The sequence below is a fragment of the Lichenostomus cassidix genome, chromosome 17 (assembly GCF_008360975.1).
Source record: "Lichenostomus cassidix isolate B80296 chromosome 17, HeHo_3.0, whole genome shotgun sequence".
Classification (NCBI taxonomy): domain Eukaryota; kingdom Metazoa; phylum Chordata; class Aves; order Passeriformes; family Meliphagidae; genus Lichenostomus; species Lichenostomus cassidix.
In genome coordinates, this window is record NC_139497.1 from 2,049,258 (window position 1) to 2,072,569 (window position 23,312).

The window sequence follows — 23,312 nt, forward strand, 5'->3', positions numbered from 1 at the left end:
TGTTGCTTTGCATTTGATTACTGGATTTGACAGTTAAAAATCTTGCCTTGCCTCCAGGAAAGTGGCAGATGAAGGGCCAATTTTCCTGCTCTCTGCTCCTGGCACAAATCAGCTTGGTTCCCAGTAAAACTGAGAGGAGAGTTTGATACAAAGTACAGTTGCACGCATTTTTATTTATATTGAAGAGTTGCCCAAAAGGAGCACATCCAAGAACTTTAAAATTACTGTTTTCCCTCTCTCTTAGGAATATCTCAATCCAGGACATTTAAGATGTGGAAAGAAGATAGTCAGAGATGATGCAATTTTTAATTTTGGCTCTGTGAGTATTTGACTGTTTTTTTTAATCCTCCAAACTTTCTAAGAAGCGCAAGAAGCTCACACTGTGTCCAGTAATAACTGGATATAAATTCAAATTGCAGGGAGAAGTACATGGAAATGCTCAGTGGGATTGTCTAGACAGCCCACCTGTAAACATTTCTACTTCTGAACTGGTATCTGTGTAGTGTGAGACCTAATTAGCTCCTTAAATAACAAGGAGCACATCTTGTTTTCACAGGTGACTTGTGACATTTAAGTTGAATTGATTTTTAGTGAGCCAGAGTACAAAAAGGCTCCTGAAGACCAGGAACCTGAGTGAAAAATAACGTATAAAAATGCTGCTCTTAAATAGAAGAGAGGATGGGAATGGCATGGGAGAGATTTCAGAGCTCAGTGCCACACCAACCTTAGAGACTCATGGTCGGATAGTTCTGAGGCACTGAACAACTCCCAGGATTAATCCCAGCAAACATGGAAATTCGTGGAATAATCACTTCTTAGGTGACTCATCTGGATTATGAAATGGAAATTATTCCAAAACACATTCTGTACTTCCAAGCTTGCTGTGGATTCTGGACATCAGAGTGGTGCCTTTCTATCTGAATTGTACACAGTGTTTTTCTGTTCTCACTTGTTTATGTGTGTGATGTTCAAGTCTCCAAATGTTCCAGCCTTTGAATCCCCAGCCAGGGCTGTAGAGCTTCCAGAAAAACACATTTCCCTGCCCCACTCCTGCAGTGTTCCCAAAGGCCAGGCAGCCCCTGGTGAGAGGTGACTGCTCTGCCTCCATGCTAATGAAGCAGCCCAGAAAGCTGAGTGCTCCAGGACAGATTTATCCTCCCTTTTCCAAGAGTATGGATGACTGACCTTGCCTGCACAGATCATCTCTGAAAGCAGGACCCACTAAGGGCAGTTAAATAAGTTGGGGCATTGTGCTTTTATTCCTTTTTCATATGTTTCCCTTTGAATCAGAAAACTCACCAGATGCCATTCGAATGTGATTCTCCCTGGATACTGTTGGCAGACCCGAGTTGGTTGAATTCCAGATTATAACAAGTCTATGGGTTAATATTGTGTTATCCTTTAGCTCTCAAAAAACCACCTATTTCTGTGCATTTCCATTTGTGTTTTACTGGTTTTTAGACAGCTAAGCATCACCAAATGAACTAATTTCTCTTTTCATCGCAACCAGAAATTAATCTCAATGATCCAAGCTGGTGAGTGACTTGAATAGCCCAAATTCCAGCCTGTTGTGCACAGTGACACATGAAACTCACACTTTGGTCTGGGCTGAAAGCTGCTGGGCTGTGCCAAAGTGCTGTGATTAATTCAGGGAGCGAGCCAAAGGGTGCCTTTCTCTGGCCATTGTTTCCTGAGCAGGGAAGGAGTGATTTTGTGGGTGTAATTTTTCAGGACATGCCACAAGCCCTAGGTAGGCTTACTCAGCCACGTGCTCTGTCAAAAATGCTTTGGAATTAGGAATATCCTACAAATTTTAGAAGAAGAATGGTAAATCCCTACTGCAGGTTAATATTATTACTTTTTAATACCTCTGTAGTGACTGTTATAATTCTTTCTTGGCTGACACAAACACATGTATGAAATACTAAGTGGAAGAGAAAAATGCTCCCATGAGCTAGGAGGATACAAGCCCAAGTTACTACATAATTTTTATTTTAATTATGATGCTAGACTCACATATGAAATTAGCTGGAGGAGAAATATTCACTTCATCATAGTGAATTTGTTTAGTGCATTTGGGCAATGCAAAGGCAGATTATCTCACCAAAATTCTTTTCTATCTTTGCACAGCAATGAGGATGTTCAGTGTAGGGACAGCCTCTCTTCTGAGTAAATAGGGGGAGCGATGCAAAATCCTTGAATAACATCCTTGGTAAGTTTCCTATCAAGTTCAAAACTTTTAATAAATAATCTCTAACACCCGTTTTCCCAAACAAAAGAGTTGTGGAATCAGCTGACAGAGGTCTGTAGATCCATCTGTGGAAGAGATGAGTAAACACATAGTAAGGAAATCCATTTCTTCTTTTGAGTGAAGATTGTTTTGTAATTTAAAAAAAATCACTCTCAGGGTGCTGCCAGTTTGGTGTTCTTCCACCGTGGGTTGTCTCACTTGACCCTACCTAGAGGGGCTTATTTTCAGTCTATGTAAATGTTAATGTTTAGACATGTCTCCCAGCAAAATGTGTTCTTAATCTCCTGCTGAATTCTTACATCAGAACACACAGAAATTTGGCATGGCTGTCAGTTATTTTCCAGTAAAACACCCACCTTATAGGAGTTACATATGCTTTCAATTTTTAGGATATTTAATAATGTTTTCATCTCTAATTAGGAGAAATATCTGGGTTTGGCTCTTTCATTCTCTGGGGAACTAAGAGTTTGGTTTTGCCAGTTGCTGGATCATTACAAAATTCCAGTCCTTGTGTTAAATTTTGCTTTTCAAGTTCTGAATGAACTTGGAATTTGGATCCATGTTTAAGAAGCAACCGATTTCCTGGAAAATACTAAACTGAATTAAACACCACAACTCTCATAAAAAGAACATTCAAGTTGAGAAAACAATAGCAGAGAAACCCTGAGTAAAGCTTACTATATTCAACCCTTTCTTTTCTATCCCAGGAAATATTTGTGACACACAGGGGATTATTTATGAAATGGTTATATTTACCCTCATTCATAGCCAGAAGTCACGAAATGCAGATTATTCCTAAGGTACTGTGGCTCAGAATATAGTTCCTTTGTTTATAAGGAAATAGGGAAAAACTTGACAACTGAAAAGGCAATTTCTTTTACAAGTAAAGCAAACAAAAAGTTTTATTTGACACACTTAGAATCAGCTGAGATATTAAACCCCCAAAATTGGGGTTTACAGTGGAAAATCTATTTTCTCTGGACAGCAGCAGCCCCACTGGTGCCAGTTTAAAGAGCACAGAGAGGTTCAGAGCTGGGTTTGGTGCACTGAGGCTCCAAGGCGTCCTGACATGGGCTTGAGTTGTCTCACTTGGCTTTCCAAGAGGAGCCTCAGCAGCACATTCTGTTCTGTGTTCCCTGCCGTTTGTTCTGTGAGCCCATGGAGAACATCCTCAGCTAAACCAAATCATTCTTTTGGAGGAGCTGCCCTTGATGCCCTGATCTGCACATACAGGATTTCTTCAATTGCAGCACAAAAAGTCAATGGGGAAATTGCTTTCCTAAGAGGAAATATGTTAGGAACACCTCACACATCCCCACTGCAGGAGATTCACGTTTCACCGTGCCAGTTTCTACCTGCTGAAAGGTGATTTGCAATATACAGACATAAACGGAGGTGTTGGTGACAGATTGGGCTCAAATGGCAGCTGTGACTGAAGTCATTCATTTACTGCATGGCTGAGTTGTCTGTCTCTGCCAGGCTCTGATTAGCTGGGTTTCCTTCATTATTTATAAAAAGCAATATGCCATAAAAATGTCATTTTCACTGCCTAAATCATAAAATTTTCCATTAAAACCTTCTGCCGTAAGGTCCTAGAGAATATTCATCCCCAGGCTCTGACAGGGAGGTAGAAATAGGTATTCATTTCCAGCACTGGTGTAGTTCCAGAAGTTTGGAGTCACCAATTGATGTAATATTAAAAGGTGGTTTTTTTCCTAAGCTTCTCTTTTGGTCAGGAGTCTCAAAAACAAGGTAGGATGAAAAACTTCCTATGGAATCATGGGGAATGAAATTAATCTGGGACATAATTCAGCAGGCTTCCATGGATTGATAGCAGAAATTGGGGGATGGATCTAAACCTCCATGAGCTGCTGTGTCCCCTTGTCTGTGGTGATCCTGCCCAGTTCTCAACTGGGGTTAATCCCAGCCCAGAACCACTTCCCAGGACAATCCCTGGGCTTTGAAACAAGATATTCACAATAAGAAAACGTGTTGGATTTTAGAGAATCAGATTTAGGAAATACTGGATTTCCTTCCAGTCCCTATCTTGCCCCAAGGAAACCCAAAGTTCTCTTGTGAAACTTCTCCACAATTCCCAACTGCTGCCCTCCAAACCAGGCTGGGATTTGGTTCCTTCCAGGCTCCCCCAGTTGCTGACCCTGGACAGATGGAGCATTCCCTGCCTGAGCACTGTGTGCCTCTTTCTCTGGCTTTGGGCTTTCAACACCCAGTTTATGATTCAGATGTTGGACGTGGAGCTACAAGTTTTGTTTCCTTGGCCGAATTCCAGGGACGCTGCTGGGAACATGTCTGGGATGTTGAGCTTTTGGAGTCCCAACACTCCCAGCTGCCAAGAGGTTGGCCTCACGAGAGGACTCTTTTATTACTTAAATCCTTACCTGCTTTCCCCTGCTCAGAGCAGACCTGTTACTCTTTATACCTGCTTTCCCCACTTCCAACTTTACTTTTTCATTCAGGCTCCTCCTATGCTTAAAATTTATTTTCCTTTCTCCTGATTCCTCCTTAAAAACATCTTGGTTTGTGAACACTCAGGCATTTTCCTTCTTATTGTACCACTATTTTGGTGAGGGCTTTGTTTTTTCTTTACAACACCTATAAAGAGGATTTTGTTTTCCTTTTGTGAAACCTCAGATAACACTTGGAATTTCTGTGTTCCCTGGGTGTGTTGCCCATAAAATACAGGTACAGATAGACATGTCAGTGGTGGTGTGGAAATTACTCAGGATTATGAATCACACTGAAAAATACTATTGGAACGCTGAGCCTGATGCTATTAGTCATCCTACAATAGCAAAGGGAATTATGGTTGAGTGGAAGAGAGATGCAGAGTCAGTCCCTTTCTGCTTCTGTCATGTGGAAAACATCTTCTAAACATCTTGGGTTTTTTTTAACTGTTAATAGCAAAATGAGCGATTTCTGAAAGGGTTAATGGAGATTTACCATAACCTTCACCCCCCCTCAGTTCTTGTCATTTATGAGAATTAACGAAGACATTAAATAAATCTGATGTTTCCTTTTTCTGTTTCCACTAATTAGTCCCAGTCAATCAATAGAATATCCACATTTTCCCAGCTGGTTTCGAGTCAAAAGATACTGAATCTGAACTTGTTTTTTCATGTCACATCCAGAGCTTTGGAAGAGTGTTTTGGCAGTCTTCCCCGTGGGCACAGCTCCCATTCCCAGAGTTCTCTCCAAAGCATTAAGAATGGAAATAAGCAGCTCAGAATTTTCCAGTTTAGCTCAGGCTCTGTGTACGTTAAGAGAACAGAAGCACAACCACAAGTGCAGCAAACCCCTTCATGTGGCCAGGCTGCAGCAGAGCTGAGCTTTGAGGGAACTGCCACAAACTGCTCCATGCTGGGCTCTCCCTCTGCACCCCACGTCTGCCCTGCTCTGGGGGCACAGTGACTGAGGCTGGAGACCACCAGGGAACTTCTGAATGTTCAGAAGATCTGCCTGGCTGCCTAAAATAGAATTCTGCAGGCTTGGAAATCTCTTCATGATTTATTCTGAAATGCTCTTGCTTGTAGGAAACCATCAAGGCCACTGTGACAGAGAGAAATACTTTTGTTTTCTCTCTCCTCTTCAGGGTGATTCCTTGGCTTGGCTTGTGGAAACTGCTTTAGTGAGTGACTGAAATAAGACACACAGATATACAGATATATAGATATATTGTATCTATTTATGGGTGCTTTTCTCCTGTCAAATGCTGAAGAGGTGCTCCAAAGCATCTATTCTTTGAGGGAAAAATTCCTAGGAAGCTGAGGATAATACTGTCTTACTGAGAATATGATCTGGGAAAAATCTTGAGGCCAAGCAGGGATGAAGGAAATCAAATTGATTCCTGATGTCTCTTTGAGGATTCCAGTGCAGCTCTTATGAAATGTAGTGGGGAACTTTCCTTCTCCTGTAATGAGAGTTGGGTTGGTCCTCAGGGTATCACTATAGCAAAGCAGAGCTACAGCTGGTAGTCAGCCCAGACAGATAAAACTGAAAAAAATATTTAAAAAGATTTTATTAGAGACAAGAGGTTGAATAGTGGCAAAGCCGTCAAGTTTGCTGAGGATAACAATATATCAAATGTAGTGCTTCTTCTTTTTTAAATCTTGAATTGATGAAATCTCACAGACACTGTTTAATTCAGAAAAGCAGTAATAGTGTGGAAGTTACAGAATTCCTTCGTATCAGAGCTCTGAACAGGCAGCAATCTTGATTTGAGGCACTCAGCTCCAGTTCCTAGAAGTACTGAATCTCCTGGGGACTGGATTTGCTTTTATTAGCAATTTTTCCTTCCTGTGTTTTACCCATTTTTCAGGTTTTCCTAGAACAAGTGCACATTTCCAGCTAATTTATGCTAATTTAAAATTATGTTTTCATAGAATGAGCCATCCCTATCTTAAACATCTCTCTGAAATGCAATTCTCATTTTGACTAGTCTTTAAAATGCAGAGCATCTGAGCCTCAATTCCATCTTAAGTGTCATATGAAATCTGTTGCATTAAAAATCTCGAGACCTTGGCTTATTTTTAAAGGGTAATATTTAATATATTAATATATTTCCTTCTGCACTTTTCCCCCAGGATATGAAATGGTCATTCCCCTTAAATAGTAACACAGTGCCCTGCAATGCTGAGCACTGGTGGAATGGCTCTGCAGTAAAGTAAAGCTTCACATTTTAATCTCTCTCTGAGCCACATCCTGTTTTCAGTTAACTGATCTCATGTGGGGGAAATTTACCACAGGAAATCTCTCTAGTTTGGAAAGTACCAAAGCCTTATCTTTAGTTTCTTTGTGTAATTCAGCACCTTTGAAGACAGAGGTGTCACAAAAACTTTCAAGTCTCAAAATGAGAGAAAAGTAGTGAATTAAGGGCACAGGGAAGAGGTGAGGCTGCCACTTCATCCCTAAACCTAACCCTGTGGTGTAACACTGATTCTAAAATTATGTCTTACAACTCATATCCCCAAATTTTAAAAAACCACATTAAAAATTTTGTTTTAAATATCTTTCAGAAATGAACTCACGTCCTGGCAGAGACTGCCTGGGCCACATTGACTAGTGATGAATTTTAACAACAGAATGAGAGCAGATGCTTCAGGCCAAGGACTAACTGAGGCTGTATCACCCTGTCCTCTTAGATTTGAGTTAGAACTGCAGCTCTGCATCCGGATCTCCATCAGATCAGCATCACAGACACGCTGCAGACCAGCCCAGCGAGGAGGGAAGTGCAACTGGAGCGTGTGTGGTGTGTGTCTGAGCACAGCCAGCTCAGGGAGGTGCCAGACTGCAGGCAAACCCTGCTGTGCCGTGACTCCTCAGCAGCTCCCAGTCTCACAGGTACTGCGGCTGATGGCTCTTGGCAGTGCAGCAATTAACAGCCCAGTGAAGCACCTAGAGAAACACCTCGGCTTTTGATTTCTGATGCTGAGCAGGGACTCGCCCCCGGGGATATTCCCCGCGAGGAAGAGTGAGCAGATTTGCATGCACAGCTCTCTTTCTGACTGAATCCTCTGTCAGAGCCTAGATAGGCTGGCAGCAAAGTGAGCTGTGTCAGGGGTTAAGAGGACCTTCTGCTGATAGTGAAACTCCCTTTGTAGAATCTTTACTGCACTCTAAGAAGGTTTTGCAGACATTACTGAACTCCTGGGTTACCTGCTGTGCTACCTCCGAGCTGCGTTGGAGGTTGAGGCACAGCGAGGCTTCCCCGGCGATGTTTCCCGGAGGTTCCCGAGGGAATCGAGGCTCCTGTCCCGGATTTGGGGCAGGGGCTGCCCCGAGCCCACAGGGCTGTGCAGGGCAACTTGGCGCTGTGCCCGCGCTCTGGGCAGGCAGGACTTTCTGAGTGAGTCCCGGCTCAGCATGTCAGCCACCGCACCGCGCCGCTTTCAGGAACCAGCCGCCAGATTCGCCCTTTCGGCTGGCCCGGGGGAATTCGCTCCGCGGGGCTTTTCCTCCCTCAATTCCCGGGACAGCGGCGGTGCCCCGAGCAGGGGAAGCCCCGCTGCAGCCAGCCCCGGGGCGCGGTCCGGGCTGCCCGCTCCTCCCGGCCGGAGCGAGGCAGCATCGCCGAAATCCAGCCGAGCCGCCCGGCCGCAGCTCCGGTGCCCGCGGTGAGAGCCCGGCCGGCCCGGCGGGCTCAGGTACGGGAGCGGCAGGGAGGGATGCAGGGGAGCGGCAGGGATGGATGAAGGGAGGGATGGAGGGAAGGAAGGGAGGGATGGAGGGCAGCGGGCCCCGCCGCATCCTCCCGCCTCCCGCTGCGGGGAACCGCCCGCGGCTCCCGACAAACGGGCCCGGTGCCCGAGCCGCGCCCCGGCAACACCCGGAGGACAGCGGGGGCTCCTCGGGGTCCTGGCCGCTCTCCGCCCCGCTGAGCCGGGATGGGGCGGAGAGACCCCCGAGGCGGGGCGGCCGGAGCGCTCCGTGCCGGGCTGCGGATCACGGGCGGTGCCGCTGAACGGAGCCGGGGCTGGGCTGGCCGGGGGCGGCTCGTCTGCCCTGTCCCCTCAGCACCCACCCGCGACACCCCCGAGCCGCTTCCATGACGTTTGTGTCGCCGGGTTGGATGTAAAGCTCCGGCAGGTTGGGCAGCCCTGCGGTCACTGCTGAATAAATACCTGCAGAGGCCAAGGGAATTGGCTAAGGCAGGCCGTGGAAAGGCTGGTTGCTCCCAGGGCAGAGCTGTAACCCCAGGGTGTGCCCTGCCCACCTCACGGCGGTCACAGCACCAGCCCGGCCTGCCCACGGCAGCCTTCATTCATTTTTTTTGGAGATTTCTTAGTCAGTGTGACTATTGGTAATACTGAGATAGATTATATACAGTACTGTTATGGGGGAAAAATAGCTTTAAAAAGGCATTATTGTGATCAAACTGCACCAGGTCCCTGGGTAAAAAGCTTCCTTGAACTTCACAAGAGACACCAGAATCAGTTTTGGCTGCATTTCCAAAAATATCCCACTGCACAGTCTGTATTAACCAAACCAAACTAGATATGCATGAGACCTTGTCATGTGTCTCCAGGTATGCCTGGTAAGAGCACAAGCATTGAGGGGTTGTGGGCTTGGGATTTCCTTTGTCATTTCATCACGAGTTTCATGACTTCAGGGAAGTCACTGTCAACACACCAGCTGCTCAGTTTCTGTGTCTGTGAAGAGAAATCACGAATTTTGGCTGCTGAGAATTGAATGTGGTTGGGGATTTACTCTACAGAAGCAATCCTGTGTGATGGGGGCTGATGGGACTGTAACTCACCTTTTTATGAGCTAAAAACTCTTGAAAGAAAACCCCAACCCCCCATTTTAAGACACTGTCCATTTCCGTGTTGCGTTTGAGGGAAATTTTAAAGGTATACAGTAATTTCCTGCTGGTGGCAGGTCAAACCCCACCGTGACATTTGGTCACTGTCACTTCAGACCCAGCTCTGTCACTGCTCAGGTCTGAGGGCTCTGATACATCCTCTCCCATCAAAGGCAGTGTTTTTGAGCAGCTGGCTGTTTTTCCTTCTCTCTCTCAGTGCTCCCTTCAGATGGCTGAGAACACCCCCAGGAGCCTGCAGGACACCCCTGGCTCTTCTCCTGATGAAAATGAATTTCCTTTTGGATACCCCACCAACATTTGTGAGGATGTGCCTGGCCAGAAGTACCTGTGCAGCAACTGCAACAACATCCTGAAGAAAGCCCTGCAGACGCTGTGTGGGCACAGGTACTGCTCTGCCTGCCTCACCTGGATCGTCAGGTATGTCCTGCCTTGTGCCACTGGGGTGACACACTGTGATCCCTCTGGGGCTCCCTGTCCTGCTGTGGTTTTCCTGTCTGGGAGGATTTTCCATGGTGGACTGCAGGATACTCTCTGCCTCCTCCTCATTTCCATCCTGGAAGTGTTCAGGGTGGATTACAGGGCCTGACAGAGTTTTCTATCTGTGACATAATAATTCTGATTTAACCTTGAAGAACTGGTCCAAGGCTGGCTTAATCCTTCCATGGGACTTACAGTCTTTTGATAAAGGATGTTATAGGATTATATGTCTATATCTGTCTTGGCAAAATGGGCATTTTCTGTGTTTTAAAGGACTTTAGTTTTCACATTATCTCATTCCTGCATGATGTTTTTGCATAGTTCATGAGATAAGTAGCTTTCCATCTTTACTCCTGTTTATGGTCCAGGCTGCCCTTATTTTACTGAAATACAGTTAAGGTGAATGGGCACAGTCCTGATCTTGAAGAACAGAAGAGCAAAGCTTTTTTGACATCAGTATGTTCAAGAATTGGCCCTTTCATGAACAAGGGCTGTGGATTCTGAGTGGAAATCACAATTATTTATTGGTTTTATTGGTGTCAGTACCTATACAAAGACCTAAACTGCAGTACACCAATGAATTGTTATTTACTTCTTCATTCTTTTTGCCAGAAACAATAAAAATGCAATTTGCCAGAAATGCAAAGAGGAAGATCCCAACACTCTAAGTGAGGAAAGCCTATTGGCAGAAGAAAGGGTAAGTTGTAGTTCACAGGTCATTAATTTATCATGAACCATTCTCTGTAGTCATCGTTGGAGTTCAGAAGGGAATAATATAAAATGCAATAGCAGTTGATAGTTACACATTTTAACTTAGCCTTTAATAACTTGGATTTCCCAGAGTTTCTGATTTTGAAAAGTGTAATGGCAGCCTTAGGACTTTCCAAATCCAGGTTCTGCAACGTAAAATCCCAAAACTCTTCCATATGATTAACTTTTTATTGTCTCAAAGTAACTGGTGCTTTCCTACTTGTAATAATATGTCTTAACTGTTACTTGGTATCCTCAGGAAGTATTTTAATGGATTTTCCAACCTCATGGCTTCTTGTACCCTTCAAAAATGAAGCTGAACTTAATAATTGATACAAACTATGCACTGGCAAATGTTTCATCTGTAATTTAAGGTGCAGATCTCTTCTTGTGTGATTTTTCAGACCAATTGCTGTGCTATTCTATATCCCAAATACAAACTGGGCCATAAAGCCATCCCAGCTTGTCTCTCCCCTCCTCTCTGGTCACATGCAGGGATATCAACAGACACACAATTTGTCTAAAGTTTTTAGGGGAAAATGCAAACAAATAGGCAGCTGACAGTGGCATAAAAGCCCAAATTTAGGAAGTGGCTGCAGCACAATAATAGATCTGCTGTTAATACTGAACTTGGGAATATCCCAGAAAAAATCCTCAATTCTGCAATAAATTTCCCAATGACAGATTTCATGCACAAAGAGGTGCAGCTGAACCCTTGTGAACTCATCCTGCTTCGACTGCCAGTTTGGGATTTCTCTGCTGTGGGGTTCTCCCTGAGTGTGCTGGGAATTTCTGCAAATTCTGTGGGTGGCTGGCTGTGAACAAACCCCACTCTGCTCTGCCTGGCAGATTATTCTGCCTGCTGGCTGTCCAGACACAGCCAGGCACCAGCAAGGGAGGGGGATCTGCCTGTTCAGATAATTTCCAACAAATGCTGCATAGATTTTAGGGAACTTTATTGAAACGTGGGCATCGTTTATAAATACTTTCCTCCCTCTTCTTGCTCTGTGTTATTCCATGGGAAATCTGCACTTCTCTGCACTCTAGTTACCTCCAGAGTATTAAAAAAAAAGAAAATGCCTTTTGCAGGGTTTCTTCTTGTGTCAAGGTATCCATTTTAATAGTGCAAAATATAATACTAACGTGTGCAGTATTTCATAATTACATAAGAATTGTACAATTCTTCATGTTTAACATAATCCAAAAATCTACATGGAGCAAAAATCAAACCCCACTCCCATCTGGTTCGTATTTTTTTAGCACACAGTGCCTGCTAAATGGAAACAGCCCAAATCTGAGCAGTGCACTCAGTGCAGAGCACTCCCAATCCTCTCTGCAGCACGTTTAGGAGGTGTTAATGACCTCGATAATGAAATGCATTCATTAAGGGACCCCATAGTTAGGGTCCTGTCAGCACATTGGCTGCGTGTGAAATATTTCAGGCTTCTGTGAAAAGAAATGTAAGATCAGAGCTGTTTTATTTTCTGGGCTTATTTTCAGTAAATTAATATAATGTCAAATAGATTGTTTTTGAATGCTAAGAAATAAATGCATTTAATAACTATTTGGGTTTCTACTACACTAAGATTAACTTGCCAGGTCGCAAGTGAAGTACAGTAAATTAAAAACAACAACAAAAAAGATTTATCAAGATGTGGATTTCTGCCACCCTGTTCCTATTCCAAGGATGCATACTGCAGTGGTTTTTTTCCTTACTGTGTTTTCTTTCCAGGCTTTTGGTGATGCTGCCATTAATAAAGAGATTTCTGAGCTCAGAGTCCACTGTGTGACCCTTGGATGCAGCTGGTCTGGTATCATGAAAGATTTTGAAGTATGTTGAAATAGAGTTTATTCAGATTAATATGCAGTCCTACTGGAATGGGGACAGAGAGACAATGAAACCAGGATATCAGCAAAAAAATGTATGCAATTAATTAGAATCAGTGTCAATGTTGTGGTTTATACCAACAAAGAATCTAAAAATGTGCCATTGATCTGTGGAAGGTTTCCTGCCTTGTGTCAATGTATTGATTGTATTCATCAATCTTTTCAGACTGATATGAAATGCTCCATGTGAAATATTTAAATGGGCAAGATTTGTGAATCTGCCATGAAAATTTGAATAATTAAAACAGGGGAGAAAGCTGGGACCAGGATCATGTTATTTTTAAACAAAAGGCCTAAGAGGTTGTTTAAGGGAGACCTCATGTTTGAATTTACCAAAAGTTGTTTGGTTTTGGTTTTGGTTTGGGGATTTTTTAAAAATTAATAATTAACAAAATAGCCCCAGTAAAGCTGGTGAATTTTTCACCAGTAATCTCAGTAACTTTGTGCAGTGGGACTTCACCCAATTTCAAAGAAATGCAGGTCAGAGCCCTGGGCTGCCAGAACAGAGACTATTTATAGATAAATGTGAATCAGCACTTTACAGGTTCCTTTATAACTTTTCACTTGCAGGAGCATCAGAGTCTGTGTGAATATGCTTTGATCCCTTGTCACACTGGCTGTGGGCACGTGGTGATGAGAAGGAAGCTGGCAGATCACTTGGAAAATGGATGTGTCAATAATGTGACAGTGTGTCAGCAGTGCCAGTGCAGCTTGGCCAGCTCTGAATACCAGGTATGAACATTCCTCTCTCAAATAAAGGCTTTATATTAATGGTTTAAATAATCCATGATGCTGTTTTTCCATCCTGATTTCATTGCACTCGGAGAATATTTAGTTTTCCTGAGTTTGATCATTTTTCCACACAGGACAAATGAGCTGGATGTGATAATCTGCTGGTGATGTGACAAAGCACCCATGTGTTCCCACAGGGACTGGGCAGCCCAGGTTTCAGCTCCTGGCTCAAAACTCATCCCATGATGTGAGGGAGAAGCAGAAAAGCACAGACAGTAGTAGGGAATGGACCTTTAAAATGGCTGGAGTTTATTCAAACTAAAACCACCCGCAAATGTTTAAGGCAGGATTCTCTCAGATATTATTCCTATTAGATCTGCTCAGGTATAAATCTCCAAATCACCAGCAGTGTCCATAGACCAAGAAGATCATACTCTGAATCTGCCACAAATATCTCAGTGACTATTCAAACATATTTACTATATATTTTTTAATGTTACTTGCTCAAAACCATGCATATTTCCCCCCCCAAATGATTTCAAGAGACCAATTGCCAGCCTTGCAGTTGGGCAGTGATTACAGACCCACATGGCAGGAGGGCTGGGAATATTTCAAAGATGTAAATAGCAGTGGTACCTCTGCATGTCCAAAGTGTCATGAAGTGATGCCTTTCCAAATCCTGAGCTGAGAGACTTACAAGGAGTTAAGAGTCCTCCTGGGGTAAGAATCAGGTGCTCTGCTAAAATCTGCTCCTTGGGAAGCTTTGGCTTCTGTTTGTAAGGAATGAACCTTACCAACCTACAGAGAGCAGAATCTGGACCCAGGCACATCTCCCAGTGCTAAATCCAGACTTTCCCACAAACTGTGAGCACCAGAAGGTGGCAACACTAAATCCTTCTCAGTCTGCTGTGAATTCAAATTCAGCCTGGGGCTGGAGGGGGAAACCCAAGCTCGGTTGTTCCCTGAGCACCCTTCTCTCCCGGGGCTCTGACACCGCAGCTCCAGCAGCTTCACAACAGCTTTCCTCCCACTCATTCCTCTCAGCTACCGCCGAGTTAATATTTTGGTCGGGAAACCTTGGCAACCAAGCAGGGGGTTGGCCTTGGGGTGTTGCTTTTTCTCTGCCTCCTGTAGTGTTTGTAAAGTTCTGGTGGCATGATCTGCTTTATTACACTTGCACCGACTTAAGGGTTTTGATTGTTTGTGTGAATAATTTGATTATTCCATGTGTCCACAACGTTCTGGGAGCAAATAGCAAGTTTGGGGCTCTGCTCTCACTCTCTTCATGTTATTCATTCAGTTATAGGTCTTGTGATTTTTTTAATATTTCTCTATTTTTAAATAAACTTCTCTCCCCCTCAAGGAGTTGGTGATCTGAAGGAGTAAAGGAGCAGAAATGAGTAAGATAAAGGCATATTTTGTTCAATGGCAAGACAGAGGGTGTTAAAAATGAGTTAGAGAGTGAGAAAAACCCATGGCTGCATTTCTGAGAATCGAAAGGGAAACCTCAGAACTGATATGCAAAGGAGTTTGTAGAGATTAAAGCCACCCCCTCTGAAGAGTGTGAATGGAAAGCTGACAGTTGCAGTGTTAAATACAGATATTACAGGAACCAATGGCAGGGGAATCACTTTACCCTTCTTGGAGCCAGAAATGGCAGGAAGCCTCCTGTGAGTGGTGATGCATTTTGCATTAGCACATCATGATGGAAAATTTGGATTCCAGCCTCCAAAGTGTTCATAAAGCAGGATGCAGGAAGGGTCTGCACATTGAGCAAACTGCATGAAATCAATGCAAGAAGAGTTTATATTTGAATTATATTTGAGTTTGAATTTATATTGGAGTTTCCTGTGCTGTGACCTGTTTATATTCATATATATCTGTGTATACATTACACAGATATATAGATATATATATCTGTGTGAATATAGAATTTCCTGTTCTGCTGGTCATTGTTGCTTCTTATTTTGTAACCCACCTGCTTGTCATTGCATGCATGTGAGTGTACATGCATGTGAGTGTACATGCATGTGAGTGTGCATACATGTGAGTGTGCATACATGTGAGTGTACATTTTTGTGTGTGTGCACAAATAACTTTGGTTTGAATCTGGCAACACTCACACATTGCCAATCTTTCATCCAATATCCCAGGGTGACCTTGCAGGTCAATCATTAAATAAGGCACTGAATTTTTTCCTTCTTGTGTTAATGACAGGAACATTCATGTGAAGGCAGTTTGGGTAAGGAACAAAAACCTGTGCAAACAGAAACAGCATCAAAGGAGAAGGTGGGTGAAAGATGAGTGAGTGCAATGCTGCTTTGTTTCAATTAATAAAATTATCATTTGTTAATTTAGATTAAATGAATGTCTGGGAATATCTTCAGATCCAGCAGTTGGATCTGGGTGTTCTTTACATCCCAGCAAAGCTCTGCTGATTGCCTTCTCTTCTCTGCTCCCACAATTACCTTCATTAAATTATCTTCTCAATTAATCTCGTAAAATTGACAAATATTTGTTTCATCTCATATATTGAGTGAGACCCGCATGAGCAAAATAGGAGCTGTACAGCAGTGTATTTAAAGGATTTTATTTATGAGAAGTTCTTGCTATGTGATCCCCGTGGTTTTTATTAAATTATGTTCTGTCATTATGGGGTCTGTTAGATGGACACTTCACTGCCAGGCTATGTGCAGGAAACTTGCAATCAACCACACTCTTAATTGATTTACCATCCATTTTCAAATGGATGTCTGGTTGGACACCAGAAGCTGTGGAGATACCTTGACTTGAATTAATCTGATTTATAGCTGCTAGGTTTGTGGCTTAGGTGTTTGTAGGGAAATAAAAGAATTGCTTTCAATTGGTGTTTGATTATTTCCTCTGCATTTTTTTTCAACAGAGCCACTCCACATCCTCAGCCAACAAGGATGGATGTCGTTTTTCTGAAGTTGGCTGTTCATTTAGGGTGAGTGAAAAGGGGTTCCTTCAGGAATGTCCCACTCTGGTTTGGCAATTCCCTGCAGGGCAGTGTCTCTTCAAACAGAATCAGCACTTCTGATGACAGCTGATGGAGCTGCACCTTGCAGTTTTTCCATCTCTGCCTCTCCCAAGGAGCTGAAGGATCACTGGGTTTGGCCCCAGGCTGTTTGGTGGTTATAAAGGGTGCACTGACAGTGATTTCTCCTTCCAGGGAAGCAAAGAGAAGATAAAGGAGCATGAAAAATCTGCAGTGGGGAACCACATGCTGCTTCTGCTGCAGCACATGAGGCAGCTGAAGGCAACCTTGTGCTCTGCTGCCAGAGCTGCACATGGCTTCACCCCTCAGCCAGAGCTGAGCTTGAACAACGTAGGAAAAAACATCTCTGAGCTGCAGATCCCAGCAGGGCTGGAAATCGGCAGGGACCCAGAACTGGACTGTTACCCTGGATCTTCTCCAGCTGAAGATGAGTCTGTTCTGCAGCAACTTGTGAGGGAGAAAGTGATTTCTGAGCTAGAAAACAAGCTGCACGTGTTTGAGAATATTGTGGCAGTGCTCAATAAGGAGGTGGAGAGCTCCAATATGGAAATCCTGGCCTTCCGGAGGCAGAGTGAACTGGATCAAAATATCATCCGAGGCCTTGAGCTGAAGGTCAGTAGCTCCAGCAAGGATTGTCTGGGTGCTTGTTGTATAGATAGTAAATGTTTACACATGTCAGGGAGAGGTGGGGTAGGGATCGGGACAGGGAGTTGGAGCTGTGAGGTGTTCAATTCTGGACACATCATCAGCATCCTTTTGTTGCTTTGATGCATTTTCAAATGGAGATCTCTAATATTTGTTCTCTAAACCCACATTTAGGTAGTGAGATATTCCTGAGGGTTTTGACTGCTCAGAGTTTGCCGTGATCAGACTGTGAGCAAGCAAGAGAGCTGTTTAATTGCCTGATCCTCTTACAGCAGCATTTTGCCTGGAGGCCCAAACAACATCTCTATCCGGTTGTTTTGACACATGGCTGTCACTTAGAGAGAAATCAAAGGGGAACTTCCAGAACATGAGGCCTCCAGAAGGATTCAGCCTCTCCTGCAGCACAGCCTGGAGAGGGGGGCTGACTGAGGACTGATTTTTCTCCTAGATTGCAGAGCTGCATCGCTGCCTGACGCAGAAGGATGCAGGGCTGAGCAGCCTGCACAAGAGCCTGCTGTTCTCAGAGCAAGCCTCCTACGATGGCATCTTCCTCTGGAAAATCACAGACGTTGGCAGGAAGCTCCAGGACTCTGTGACTGGCAGGACAGTGGGTTTGTACTCACCAGGTAAAGCACAAGATGGAGGTGGTGTTCACAAACCCAAATCCTTCAGAGCCCCCCTCATTTCTCCACACCTCTGCTTCTTCCTGCTCATGCCAGCAGGAGAACCTTTAAAACAGCTCCTTAAAGCAAGCTGCTGCTGATGCAGAGACCTGTAATCCAGGGATGTGCTTTTCCAGAGAGCTCTGCTCTGGTTTGGGCTCTCCTCCTGCACTTTGCCCTCCACCACAGCTGCTTGCAGTGCCATTTGCTGGATCCATCCCTCCTCACCCACAGCTCACCTCACACCACGTGCCTCCGGCTGCAGCTATTTCCCATGTGGGATGTAATTGGATTAGGTAAAATACACTTGTGTCTCTAATAACAGGTAATTTTCACCAAGGTTTGAGGCACTAAAAGGATTCCAATCATTGAATTTTTATTGCTTATAATCTCCAGGGGATACTGATTTGTCTGTTCTCCTCTCTGTGAGAGCAAACCACGTCACACGTTACCTTTTCCCATTATACCAGAATTATGTCTTTTTTTTTTCCCCCAAAGGAGGCTTTACTAACCAAAAGTTCTGATTTTCAGCTTTCTACACTGCCAAGTATGGCTACAAGGTGTGTCTGAGGGTGTACCTGAATGGGGATGGCACAGGGAAAGGAACCCACATGTCCCTGTTCTTCGTTGTCATGAAAGGAGACTACGACGCTTTGCTGCCGTGGCCTTTCAGGCACAAGGTAAGAAGGGAAGCTTTTCCATACCTGATCCCAGCCAAAAGTCAACACAAGATGGCTTTTTCTCTGGAGTTTTGTGGCAGTTGGGGTGTTTTCCCATATCCCTCTCCAAAGGTGAGGAGCCATTCTGGGTCATAATTTGTTTCTTACTGGAGTCCCTTACGGGGAAAGCTGCTACTGCTGATATTTCATGCTTTTCCAGGCAGGATTTTCAGACACCAGAACATGGTGTTTGGAATATTCCAACCTGTGTCCACCTGGACTAAAGCCAGAGATGCATTTTTTCTCCTGGCTCTTGCTAAACACAGATAATATCAATTTATGAGGGAATTACAATTTGCTGCCTGAAGGTGTCAGAAGGGTGAGCTGAGAGTTCCACTTACAAAGGTGCCACAGATGTCTGATGTAATCCTGGTTTTATTTTTTCTCCTGTGTGTGTGATCTGATAATGGCAACAATGGTTAGAAAAGTAGTGAAACCATGGCAGGGCTTGATCTCTGCTCTGGCAAATGCCTTTGTGGGGCAATAATTCTATAAGCCTTTCCTATGAATAGCTTTACTACAGTTAGCAGCCAAAAAAGTAGAAATCAAAGTTCCCAAACCTCACTGTATCAGAAGATTATTTTGTTTTCCAAGCTAAAGAACAGTGAGTTAATAAAGGGAGTAATGAGGTGTGAAGATTCTATACTGATATTTAGGTTGTGTCTTTTACATATTTTGCATGAGCAACTGAGTGGTTTCTTCTGATTCCAAACCACAAGAACAAAATGAATGTAAAGACTGTAACCAAACCCGGGGGCTGTTTAAGTTGTCAGGAGAGAGAGAGAGGAAAAAGTCTTTGGACTGCAGTTCTCTACCAAGAAATAATACCTTACTTGATCTAATTTAATTTTGTTTTAGAGGTAGCAAAGTTTTCATCTGGGAGTTCACATGAACTGACCTTGCAGGTTGGAAACATTGGTTACATTTCATATTGAATTATCAGTGGAGCATCCAGCTGCTTTTGCAGCACTTCTGTCCCTGCTCGGTTCATTTTTCACTCCAGTAACTCCTCACTGCCACATTCTGTTTTTCAGGTTACATTTATGTTGCTTGACCAAAATAACAGGGAACACATAATTGACGCCTTTCGCCCAGACCTGACTTCTGCTTCCTTCCAGAGGCCAGTGAATGACATGAATGTGGCCAGTGGCTGCCCCATGTTCCTCCCCTTGGCCAAACTGCAGTCCCCCAAACACGCCTACGTGAAAGAGGACACTCTTTTCCTCAAATGCATCATAGAAACAAATTAGCAAATCCCGAAATAAGCTTGTGTGGGAAGTCACCTGCTGAACGTCAATAGTTTATGACAAAAAAACCCCATCAGCTTGAGACTTTGTGTTAGTTTCTGTGTGCACACAAAACCCACAGACCTGAGCCTGCACCCCCAAATCCACTCCCATCACCTGGAGATGGGCAGCAGCTGCTGGAATGTGGCTGTTTCACCAAACCAGCCAATTCTTGGGGTTTAGCTGGAGAGGAAAAGGAGGGTGAGGGTGTGGTTCTGCCGGGGTGGCTGGCAGGGATTGTGGCTGAATTCCCTTCCCTGGGATGGACAGTGGGGTGTCAAGTGAGGCTGAGCTTCCCCAACTCCGGCAGCACTGCAGGGTGTGCAGCTCCCCTTGCTGGGCGGGAAGGAGAGCTCCTGGCTGGAAGCAGCCCCGGGGTGGGATTTTGGCTGTTCCCAGCAGGAACAAGGGCAGATTCCTCCCCCTGAGGCTCGGATCAGGTGTCTCTGCCCGGTGACCTTGGAGCTGTGAGCTGTGACAGCGCTGGTGGCTTCAGTCCCTTCCCCTGGGGATTTATTTTTTGCTGTTGATTTCAGACCTCTATTTATGTGCTCTGCACGGAGATGATGTGTTGCATCAGCAGACAGGGAGCAGATTACACTGTGCCTTGGGGGAATTACCTCTTGGATTTCCAAATGAGCCCTTGGACTTTCCCATTGCAGATACACAGCTTGGGAAGGCCAGAGCTCTGCTCCAGGCAGGGCAAGGACCCCTCAGTGGTTTGGTTTAGTGTCCAGTCACTTCTGAACCTTCGAGGCAGGTGACTTATTAGAAATTACCGATTTTTTTATTGCTTAATATTTTTGTCTGCTCTGATGTTCAAGTTTTTGGCATGCTAAAATAGAATTAACTGCCTGAAATGGTTTTGTTGTTTTGGGTTTTAGAGGTAAGGAATTAATATTTTTTTTATAAGCAAGACAAGCTTGGGACTGTCTGGGTTGTGTGCAAAATCTCTCACTTCTATCTTGACAACAGCCTTTAAAATAATTAGTTGAGATGAAGCATCAAATTTCAAAACCACCTGCCCCCTAAACAAATATTTATCAAAGCTTGTTTGGGAAGGAACTGGGTATTCTTTGCCATCACATCTGTGTGTCTTCTCCTCTATTCCATCTTTCAAACGTTCTTTCAGGGACAGAAAGTTATTTTCCCAGCAATGTGCCAACCCCTGTCACCACACTGGAGTAATTCACCTAAACATATCATGCTTTTCCTGGCTGTATCCCGTTGACAAATGCTATATTTATTACCATCATTCTTATTTTCTTACAATTCTATTTATTTCCTAAATAAAGCTCACTAACTTAGGAAAAGTTTGGGTGTTCAGTGTCGAATAGGGAACTGAGCAACTCAGAGATGTGATGATGGGATTTGGTATACAAACAGCTGTGCTGCAACACTTTTCCTTGCTTTTTTCTTTCCTTCTTCCTGGGGAAAGAAAGAAGGAAATGCCCAGAAACATCTCGGTGCTGCAGAAATGCCCTGAACATCTCTGTTCCCTCTAAGCTGCCCAGCTGGGAGAGCACTTACAGCCTCTTCAATAGAGCACACAGAGAGAGCTCCTTTCAAAAAAAAAAATACGGACATGGATCAGATCCATGCTAAATAAACAAACTGACACCAAACCCATGCCCAGTGCTCCTCCTTCCAAAGGCACAGCTGGCAGAAAGCAGCGAAATATCTGCTCCGATTGTGATTCCAGCCACCCCTCGGACCCGAGGCTCCTTCCAGAGCATCTCCATCCTTGGAAAGGTTCTCCCGGAGCTCGGGCTGCCCCTGCAGCACGGCCGGAGCTGGAGCATTCCCGCGGCCGTGAGGAATGCACGGAGCCGCTGTGCTTTCCAGCCTCGGGGCTCTGCTCCCAGCCCTGCTGTTCCTGGAATCGACTCCTCGTTTTCATCTCCAAGATCTTCAGCCGCTAAACCGTCTTGATAAGGAAGTGGCTGACACTCAAAGGAGCTGGGATTGGAGGGATATCAAGGATATCAAGAGCTCTCTGATCCAGCGAATCACTTCTGTGTGATTTTTCTCTTTTTTTTTCTTTTTTCTTTTTTTTTGGTCTGGATCAAATCAAACGATGCAGGAAAATCAAGGAGAATTTTAGTGAGTTAAATCAGCATCATTTGCCCCCTGTTTAATGGCCAGGTTGGCAAAAAGTCAAGATTCTCCTGCAGCTGCCATGGTCTGAAATAACCAAGGACAAGGTTTGGAGAGGAAAAATCGTATTTATTTCAAATGGACTAATAAAGCTGAAAAAAAGTGGCAAATTTTAGGCTTAGAAGCCCTTGTTTAGGATAGGAAAAGTGCTCAAACCTTGCACACAGTGCCCCAAACTGCTTGTGCTGCTCAGTCAGGTGGTTTTAGGGAAGAAGTGGTCGAGATCCTCAGAGCAGAGGGATGAGAGGGGGAATTAACAACTTGTGGTAGCAATTTCCCTGGTCAGGGATATGTCCTGTTGAGCTGCACCTCCTGCCGAAGTGGCACTTGGGGACTGTTCTGTGTCCCCAGCCGTGGGAGGCTCCGGAGCCAGAGTGAGCTTTTCCTGCAGATCTGATCTCCACGTCAGGCCTGGAGCTCACAGGCAGCTCCGTGTTTGGGTTTCCATTCAATATTCCTCGGCTTCGGTCGCCAAGGCTACACGCCAACATCCAACCCCTCCTCCCACTCCTGTTTTCAAAGAAAGAAAAACACTGTGAAAAGAGGCTGCAACGATTTCTGGGCAGTTTTCAAAGCAGAGAGGCAGCGCTGGGAGCTGCTCTCCCTGCACGCTCTGATCCAGCCTGGGCCATGACTCCCTGGGTGCTCCATCCTCAGGCAAGCAGGGAAGCATCTCCCCTCCTCAGCCAGTGCAGGGTATGGGGGAGCAGTTAAAAGTTTTTAAGGAAAAATAGGAGTTTTGGAGTAGTCAAGTATATGAGGCTTCATGCAAATCCTTCTGCTGGATTTTTTTTTTTTTTGGGACTTTTGCCCCAGGACAATGTTCCCGTGCTCTTTCCCCTGGCAGGTGGCAGGTTTGGGGTTCCCTCTCCGTGTGGAAGGTTTTCAGTCAGGTTCTCCCTGCTTACACCTCTGGTGAACTCGATCCAGGGTTTGATTTCCGTGTCACACCATCCGCATTCCTGTGGCGAACAACCAGCAAACATCTGGGCTGGCGAGGAGGGTGCTGCCCCCCCAGCGCCCCCGGGGACAGGCTGGGACAGGAACGCTGTCCCGAGAGTGCAGCGATCCATCGGATTCGGGCAAACCCTGCAGCCCCAGCGCACGGAGCGGGATTTCAACCCGGCAGGGCTGTGGTGCAGAGGTTATTTTAGTCCTGAGGTGACTCACACTTATCCCGGTGTGACTCACGGGGAGCTGGGGGCCGCGGCTGGGGAGAGATGTGGCACGGCATGGCACGGCATGGCACAGTGTGCAATGGCCTGGCACACGTGGCATGGCACACACGGCATGGCACACATGGTATGGCACACATGGCACACATGGTATGGCACACATGGCACACATGGCATGGCACACATGTTACACATGACACACCTGGCATGGCA

At 44.8% G+C, this 23,312-nt stretch overlaps 1 protein-coding gene across 3 annotated transcripts; it reads left to right on the plus strand.

Annotated features, from left to right (window-relative positions):
* The first annotated feature begins 12 nt into the window (after positions 1 to 12).
* Positions 13 to 21,394, plus strand: TRAF1 (TNF receptor associated factor 1). Of its 3 annotated transcripts, XM_085076781.1 has the most exons (13): positions 13 to 152; positions 245 to 319; positions 7,411 to 7,609; positions 9,787 to 10,007; positions 10,680 to 10,764; positions 12,550 to 12,648; positions 13,275 to 13,436; positions 15,654 to 15,725; positions 16,339 to 16,404; positions 16,630 to 17,067; positions 17,549 to 17,726; positions 18,294 to 18,442; positions 19,516 to 21,394. In XM_085076781.1, exons 2-13 carry the CDS (start codon positions 294 to 296, stop codon positions 19,729 to 19,731), a joined length of 1,911 nt encoding a protein of 636 aa, XP_084932907.1. In that variant the 5' UTR covers positions 13 to 152; positions 245 to 293; the 3' UTR covers positions 19,732 to 21,394. The 3 variants fall into 3 exon arrangements, with proteins under 3 accessions (XP_084932907.1, XP_084932910.1, XP_084932909.1); XM_085076784.1 differs by lacking the exon at positions 7,411 to 7,609 and having other exon boundaries at positions 72 to 319; XM_085076783.1 differs by lacking the exons at positions 13 to 152; positions 245 to 319; positions 7,411 to 7,609 and adding an exon at positions 7,788 to 8,412.
* The last annotated feature ends 1,918 nt before the right edge of the window (positions 21,395 to 23,312 follow it).

Coding starts and splice junctions, on each gene's coding strand:
- TRAF1 (XM_085076781.1), top strand. CDS start 294: ATGATGCAATTTTTAATTTTGGCTCT. Junction 12,649..13,274: donor GTATCATGAAAGATTTTGAA/GTATGTTGAAAT, acceptor TTTCACTTGCAG/GAGCATCAGAGTCTGTGTGA. Junction 16,405..16,629: donor AAGTTGGCTGTTCATTTAGG/GTGAGTGAAAAG, acceptor TTCTCCTTCCAG/GGAAGCAAAGAGAAGATAAA.